The 8,709-nt window shown below is 40.2% G+C and overlaps 1 protein-coding gene across 2 annotated transcripts in view; it reads left to right on the top strand.

Moving 5' to 3' along the window:
* The first annotated feature begins 1,608 nt into the window (after positions 1-1,608).
* Positions 1,609-8,709, top strand: part of Smyd3 (SET and MYND domain containing 3) — a 709,978-nt gene continuing 702,877 nt past the window's right edge. The window contains exon 1 of one of the 2 annotated variants that reach the window (XM_058575189.1): positions 1,609-1,849. In XM_058575189.1, coding sequence (XP_058431172.1) covers positions 1,686-1,849 — 164 coding nt within the window. In that variant the 5' untranslated portion in view covers positions 1,609-1,685. Of the gene's footprint in view, positions 1,850-5,049; positions 7,381-8,709 lie in introns of those variants that run through there. The other variant, XM_058575190.1, reaches the window with a different exon arrangement.

The raw sequence follows: 8,709 nt of genomic DNA, 5'->3' as shown, positions 1-8,709 counted from the left end.
CCACTAGTATGAGATAATTATCCTGATAGCACTGGTAGCATTCAGTACACAGGCATTATCATATATTACAGACTGAAAAGTCTTAACTCAGTCTAATGATTCTTTACATTTATATGGTACTTTAAAGATTTTTCAAATTCTTTCAAAAGATTTAATCTCATCACTCTTTAAAGTATCATCTTCAAACAGGTTTAGAAGTTACTTGAGATCACATGGTAGAGTTGGGACTCAAATCCATGTTTTTGGAATCCTCATCCACTGTTCTTTTTCCAAATCAAAAACCATTTCTGGGGCTGGGTTTGTGTCTCAGTGGTAAAACGCTTGCGCAGCACACGTGGAACACTGGGTTTGATCCCCGGCACCACATAAAAAGTTAAGCAAAATAAAGGTATTGTATCCATCTACAACTAAAAATATTTAAAAAACAAAACAAAAAAACTTCTAAACTATTCCAGTTAAGTCTCAAAAGTCTGTCTCTCCAGGTTGCAGGAATCAGGCCAGTCTCACAGTACCAGAATATCACCCATATCACTTACAAATATTACTGTAATGTTAATATTAGTACTTTTTTACTTACTATACTGTAAAGTGTTAAGTTTATAATGAAATCTAGCGGCTACTACTTTAACCAACGGATCAAACTTAATTTTATTAAAAGTGGGACAACTTGATATTATACACCTTCTGACATGAAGTGAAGCAATATGAAGTGAATAATATCATTTGAAGTATTTTTTTTTCCCCTAAAAAATGTTTCACTTGAATCAAGTCTTTAGATTCTAACATCTAGACTTAGCGTACAGTTCACTGGGAATATAGAGAAACAAGTTAAATGACTCTATGAAATAAAAAAATCAAATACTGAAAACAGAACATTTTACAAGGCTTCTAGCTTCTATCCTAAAAGAGTCAATATCAGAGGGGCGGGGGGGGGGGGGAATGACCCTTGGTTGGATTCTGGTTAAACACACACGGCATACTTTAAGTCAGTATATTTTTTTGTTTGCTGGTATAATTTTCTTAGGTGTAATAAGGACATTGTAGTTTTATAGGATATTGTCCCCCTCCCCATTTACTTATTATTATGCGGTTTGGGGAATTGAATCCGGGACCTTGTACATGCTAAGAGCTCAGGATATCACTCTTATTCTGTGAAAATGAATATTATAGTATCTAAGTGTAAAATGTTATGAGGAAAAGTATAAGTTCTGAACTGTTATGATGTCTGCAACTTAGTTTCCAAAGGTTCAACACAACAACTTTGAAAATGCAAGCAAATACACATACAGGTGGGTAGAGTGAACGATCAGAAATGGCAACATGTTAAGAATTGTTTGATCTAGGTGGAGGGTATACAGGTGTTCACCGAATTGTTCTTTTAACTTTTTCTACTGCACTAAAATTATCATCATAAAACGTTGAAAGGGAAGAAACCAGCCCATCCTTACTTAGCAAAGCCCCGGGGAGCTAGCTGCACCAGTAGAGTCCCCAGGCGCCGCGCGCGGCTCCCTCAGGGCCGGGTCTGGGCATGCTCTGAGGCCCGCCGCGCCCGCCCCGCCCCTCGGGCCCGCCCCGCCCCTCGGGCGTACGTGTGCGCACAGGGCGCCTGCGCGCGGGTTCCGGCAGCCCGCGAGACGCTGTCTGCGGGACTTGGTAGACGGCTGAGGTGCGGGAGCTGCGGGAGGATGGAGCCACTGAAGATGGAAAAGTTCACGACTGCCGACCGGGGAAACGGGCTGCGCGCAGTGGCCCCGCTACGCCCCGGGGAGCTGCTCTTTCGCTCGGATCCTTTGGCGTACACGGTGTGCAAGGGGAGTCGTGGCGTCGTCTGCGACCGCTGCCTACTCGGGTACGTATGGAGCGCCTTTGCCCACCTTAGTCCCGAGCGGTGCGGGGGTCCAGAGTGCTGGGAGCGTGGTGTGGACAGTCCTCGGAGAACTCCGCCTGCACTCGGCTGTACAGCAGCTCGGCGGTTCTGCGGAGATCACGGGGCCCTCCACTCCCCACGGCACGCGTGTTCCTGGGGGCAGGTCGCCCCTGACAGGCCCCGCCGAGACGACCCCTCTGCTCTCCAGCCAAGTGGATTGAGGAATCCCAGCCCCTGCTCCTCTATATGGCGAACGAAGCAGGACCGGTTACCCAGGCTACTCCTTCCTCCCCAGTGTTGCAGGCTTGAGGGGAAGCGTTGGCTGTGGGTAATTTTGCTAGGGAACAAAAAGTCTACGTCGTGTGCGACAAGCTTCTTTGGTGTGGCTGTGGAAATCTTAAGTGGCAGGGGTGGGCGTGAAGGAACAGGGATGTGCATAAAGCAGGCTCAGAGCTGAGGCCCTGCTGGCAAAGAACTAGGCTTGAAGAAGGCAGAAGAATCTTAGTGTTTACGGTGCACTTTTATGGTCCAGGTTTTGTGTGGCTCGGGGATATGGATATTAATGGAATATCCTTAAGAATTCCTAGGGGGCAGGTCGAGTGATAGAGTTACAGTGTATCAGAAGGGCTGACAAAGGGGTGCAAATAAAGTGTTGTGGTAGCCTACATAACTGAGATTCCTCAGTGTGCTTTTCCAGTTAGTGACTGCAGGCAAGTCTAACTCTTCAACACTTATCTAGTTGTGAGAATCCATGTGGCAGTGTTTTGGAAGCCTGGAAGCACAGTGCCAGTTTAAAGTTCTATGAGAAATCAACTTCTGGAAATATATATGTACTATACCTTTAGTACATAAGAATTGCATTCAGTTAAATAGTATTGAACTCCTTCCATGCACAAAGCAGAAGAGCTCTTTTTGTGATGGTTCAGATGATTTTAAGCATTCCTGCTCTTGCAGACCATCAGTCTGGGGTTGGGATGAATGAAGGCAGGGAGGTAATCAGTAGCTTTACCATTAATCTTATTATGTTCTTATTTGGTTCATATTTGCATTTTAAAGTTACCAAATAATTGTATCTGTTGCTTTCTGAAGTAATACTGACAACACATACACCTGTTAAGGAGAGAGCACCTTGAAGTTTTTGTAAACTGTGGGATTGAAAGCAATTCGTTCTTTCAAGACTTGACTTTTTTTTTTTTTTTTTTTTTTTTTTTTTTATGGAAGGCCTCAGCATTTAAAGTCATACATCTTTGATTCTTATTCAGGCAAATTATAGAAAGCAGGACTCTTAAACCATTGCATCCTTTGGCATGTATCCTGAATTTGAATATAGTCCAAAGCAGAGAACTTACTGTTTAGGTCCTTTAATATTAATTGATGGAGAACACATGATTTAGTTCTTGGAACAGAAAAGTTTTGGAATGAATAAATGGTGACAAAGTAGTAACTGAATTATCAGAACTGAACTTGTTATTCTATGTCATTCCTGCTGTCCATTGCTCATTTTTCTTGCAACAACTGTGGTGATTTAAGCACAAAAGAAATTTCTTTAAAGTGTATTGGGAAGCCTTAAATATTGCTTTACTATCTGGAGAAACCTGGGTTTGAAAGTGGGTAGGAACTATGTGAAAATTGCACTGTAAGAGTAGTTGGGTTAGGGTCTGGAAGTATATCACTTAGGTTGCCTGGTAAAAATGATTCTGCAGCATGTACCACCAGCATCATGGAAACTGGACCTTGCTGCTGCTTTTTGGGATACTTATTGTTGCTGTAGAGTTGCTCTTTCAACCATTCTTCTTTATGTTATTAATTTCTGATTCAAAATCCTTAGTGGTTCTCTTGGATTGGCTGAGTTTAGGCCACTCACTGCCTGTACACCACCTGCAAGAGAATTTGAGAAGGTGAGTATTTGATCTTTTTGGCTTTAAGATAGGAGGCAGGCTCTACTTTCCACAAATATTCATCCAATGGGGAAATCAACAAGTATAAACATAGAAAAAATGATGAAGGCTAATGCCAAGAATCCAAATAAAACAGACTGAACAGTTGGATACTTCATGTTTACTAACAGATACTTGCTTATTAGTTCTTTGCACAAAAAATTTATTTGTGCTTGTTTTTTGTTGCCAGGATATCTATCTGTGTATCTGTCCATCCATCCATCTATCCTGGTGGCCACGTATACCATAGTTCACTTGTGTTGCAGTGGGCACTTCATTGAACACTTCCTCTTCAGTGGTTGTAGTGTTCTCAAGTGTGTAGTTGGGATTCATGTCAGCCTGCAAATATTGCTGGGGAAATGTTGGTGCATCATTTTGTCAAGTTTTCCACCACTTTTGAGTGCCCATCATTGGGGGTTAAGTATCTTTGTTTTTTCTCTTGTAAGTAAAATTGTTTCTCTTTATTGACTATCAATTATGATAGTAAATTTGAGAACAGATATTTCATTTTTCAATTATTGTAGGCCTAACAGGTAGCATGCAGTGTGCTCTTAGACCGTAGTATAAATATCTAGCAGAAATTTTCTGCTAACTGAACCAGCTCTTCTGCTGTTGTTTTGTATGTAAATTAAGTAATGGAATAAAAATGTTATATACTTTGTAACAACATGGGAAGGGGAACCAAGTAGAACAAACAAACAAACAAGAAAAACATTTGTTTTAATTACTTCATAGTCTCTGAAAATGGTTGTTACAGTGTTATACATACTTCCCTTGGCCCTAGGGCTGTTTTGATTGGTGCTTTAGTTCTACATATTTATTTTTGTTAATTGAGAAACTTGAACTTGCTTCATGGCTTCTCTTTCTCTTTTCTTCTCACTAAGGAATGGTTTCTGTTTTTTCATGTTGTGAGTGGAGAAGAAAATGAAGTAAGTCAGAGGAAGGCTAATTGACAATGACATTGTGACCTGAAATCATTCATATCATCCTTCCATCACACACATTTTTTAGTTTGATAGAGATAGAGAAGATCATTTGACAAATGAGTTAGGCATATTTTCTCTTTGTTTTGGTAAACACAACACATAAAATTTCATTGTTATTATTATGTTTGTAGGTCTCCTTACCCACAGAGTAGTAATCTAAATGTAATCTTTGTCCTTCGTATATAAAGTACACTGTAAATGCTAATTGTTGAATTTTAAAAAATTTTTATTTAAGGTTTTTTTTTTTTTTTTTTTTTTTTTTAGTACCAGGGGCACTTAACCATAGATTCACATCCCCAACCCTTTTTATTTTGAGACAGGGTGTCACTAAGTTGCTTAGGGTCTTGCTAAGTTGCTGAGGCTGGCTTTGAACTTGTGATCCTTCTGCCTCAGCCTTCCTAGCTCCTGGAATTACAGGCTAATTGTTGAATTTTTGAAATGACAATGTTTTGGGTAAGTTTAAGTCAATATGTTTATCTTTGGTTTTCCAAAGTTCCAAATTGCCTATAGCTTCCATATAAAAGCTACCACTAGCACACTCTAATGATAGTTTCTTCTATCACATCCATCATTAAGCCTGATGTTGAGGCCTCGTAACTCCCAGGAGGAAGGAGGATGGCTTGGAAGTGGAAAGTCCATCCTTTTCAGCCCTGGTGAATTGTGGAAAAAAGGGGCATAGAGTAGGGAAAGCAAATTGTGAGAGTTACACATTCTGAACTTTCTTGTCTGGCTAAAGTTCTGGGGATACCGAGGGAGTGCTAAGTGGACTCAGGGGACAGTTACCAGTACAGGAGATTTGGTTCTGCTTCCCGCCTTTTTTTGTTCTCTGTGTGTGTGTGTGTGTGTGTGTGTGGTGGTACTAGGGAGTGAACCATGGACACCAGGGATGGAAGCCAGCATGACATCCCAAAAGATGAGATGGTACCAGTTCAGTGACAGGAGTTGACTACCTTCTTGCAGGAGAGACCTGTGAGGATCTAGAGACATGCCCCACATGTAAGGCCTTCTCACCATCAAGAATTACTGATAAGACCCTGGAGAAAAATTTACCTGAGAGCAGCCATTTAAATCAGTCCTGATAAGGAGTTTAACTTAGTCTGAATATTAACTGGAAGAGATTGAGGTATTATTTGACAAGTTTCAAGTTTCCTGGCTCTTTTTTAGGGTAGATGTTAATGAAGAATTTTAGATTAGTTATCAAATGAACAGCACATGTAAAGGAGACAGATTAGATCAATTATAGAAAATAAAGTAGCTACATTTGCGTTTCAGTGTGAATAAATGTGAACAGGCAGTAAAGGAACTTAGGTTTAGTAAGATGATGGAGTCTGTCCTGGCTAAGGACTGAGCCTGGGGTATAAGCAGGAGGAAATAGCTTCATGTCATAGGTAAGAAGAAATTCCAGAGAAGCCAACAGCAATGGTGTAAGGTTTGAGACAACCAGGGAAGTGGTTGCTAAGTAATTTGGCCTTAGAAGATTTGCAATAATCTTCTAGGAGAGAAGAGTAAATTTCTTAGTGAAATATAGGGTTATTGGGAAGTCCTGAGGGTCCATTTAAAACTTGTAATCATTTATTTAAAGTAAGGAATGCTTATGAGGGTATTGCTTTTTAAATATTCTCTCTCAGTGGCTAATTTCTTGGCTCTGAGAATTGGGTTTACCCAGGATTGTCAGTTAGTGTGATGGATGAAGAGGGAGTAGTTGTTGGAAGTTGTAGGTAAGGGAGGATATAATCATGGATCATGGTTTCTAAATTTAGGGAATGGGGTCCTGAGGAGGGTGATAGTGAAATGTGGTAGAATCATTGGATTACAGGTTCTGATGTGGTCAAAGATCAGGTGGAATGGTCAAAATTGGCTGAAAAAAAAATACACACACACACACACACACATACACTTATAAGTAGGACATGTATTGGTATATTAAAGAATGGCTGAGATCTGGAATAAGAAAAGCCTGGCATGGTATTGCATTCCTATAATCTCAGAATCTGAGAGGCTAAGGTAATAGATGAACTTTCTTCAAATGAAGTTATCAAGAAAGTTAGGCATTGGGGTGAATAGTTCAGCAATGGCAGATTTCTCACATTGGCTTCTTGATCCACGATAGAGTAGTAAGAGCCAAATGGAGACTGGGAAGCCCTCCCTGGCTCAAATAATATACAAAAAACATTACCTGGGTTGATGGCTGATTTGGGGAAATGTACTGGTAACAGGTACAAGTCTTATAGATCCTCCTGAGGAGGCCTGAAGATCAAAGGAGTAGTGAAATCATTTCATAGGTAGAACCTTGAGAGATGACTTTCCTGGGCAGGCTAATAGTTTATCTTAGACTCAAAGATTTGGAATGAAATAAGGTGTAGGAATTGAGAATAAGGTGGTTTGAAGAGGGCATTATGGACATGACTTCCATTTTTCTTTTTAAGTGGGAGTTATAATTTCTGTTTCTTTTGCTTCTTCCTTTTCTTCTGCAAGGAGGTTTGGGAAAGAGCTGTATGGCTGAACCCTGAACCTGAAATCATTTGGTCCTGTGAATGCCACAGCAGAGGATGTTCTTAATCAGACAGGATCACCTTCTTTGTGGATAGCAGTAAGTTGTTCTCTTTTTCCAGACAACCTGGTGTTTTTTTCAGAGGGCTCAAGAACACAACGACTGTGGGAAAGGGCTAGAGGGTGGTGCCTGGAACTCAGCAGCTTAGACTTCTCCTAAAGCCATTGTGGCTTCTATTGGTACAGAGAACCTAATTTGCTACCAGTAGTAATTGATCCTGGATTCTCCAAATGGCAACACACCTCAGGACAAACCAGTTGCTCTCTGGTTTTTATTTTATACCCTTTTGTCATGAAGCAGTCAGTGATTTGTTCTCTTTGGAATACCCATTTCAACTCCCCCTGCACTTGGATTTGTCTTCTCTGCATGTACTACCATTTTTGAGATCTATTGAGAATCTTCTGTAGAGCTGTGTTGCCTCAGAACCTCACAGAAAGAGAATTGAAGCAGAGGACTATTGCCTGCGGTTTCACCTGCTCTTAATGTACACTGTCATTTGAGGCAGCCCCTTTGCATTCCAAAAATTAATGAAATGAATTTAATAGGAGGAATTTTAAAGAATGTTATTGAGGATGCTGGTGCATGTGGGTTATGCCTATTGATATTTATAGTATAAAAACTTAATAAAACTGAAAAGTTTTGAAATACATTTAAAAAACAAGTACATTACATTTTAACAAAAAGTTTTAAAGAACAAACTATCTAAAATGAGAAAATTTAGTGGGAAAAGTTACACTGCTTTACATTTTTTCATCTCTCTAATGTCTGGCTTAATAGAACACACTTGGATTCTTGGAACTGTTTCTGCATTCAGTGTATTGCAGAATCACATGTCAAACAACTTCTGTCTAGTTGTGTGAGAATGAGAATCAAAGAGGTACTCCAGGGAAGAGAGAGGAAAATACTTCCCAAACAGCCAAGAAAAAAGATGTGCAAATACAGGCTGGTGCAGATCTCCCAGAGAAATAGCTGGGTTTCTGCCCAGCTAGTAGCCAATGGAGGGACGTTCTCCTGAACACTCACTTCTTCACATGCCCTGCCTTTTTGGCTTTTTAGTGCCTTACTCTCAAAGGTAATTTGGGAGTATTTGGGGAAAGGCTCCAAAAATAATATTCTTTTGTTTAAAAAAAAAAAGGAAATAGAGAAAGATAATAAAACCCTTGAGCTACAGGATGCACCTGTAGCTCCAGTTACTTGGGAGACCAAGGCAGGGGGATTGCTTGAGTCCAGGAGTTTGAAGCCAGCCTGGGCAACATATCAAGACCTTAGCTCTTAAAAAAAAATGCCTGAAGATATTACTTATGGAAATTGAAGAATATAACAACTAAAATGAAAACAGAGAAACTAAATGTAATTTTGAGGAAGTCT

This window comes from Marmota monax, unplaced genomic scaffold, assembly GCF_021218885.2.
Source record: "Marmota monax isolate L192 unplaced genomic scaffold, Marmota_monax_Labrador192_F-V1.1 WCK01_AAM20220418_F8-fsc00090, whole genome shotgun sequence".
Classification (NCBI taxonomy): Eukaryota; Metazoa; Chordata; class Mammalia; order Rodentia; family Sciuridae; genus Marmota; species Marmota monax.
Note: the sequence above shows the minus strand (reverse complement) of the source record. Positions and strands in the feature narration are given on the sequence as shown.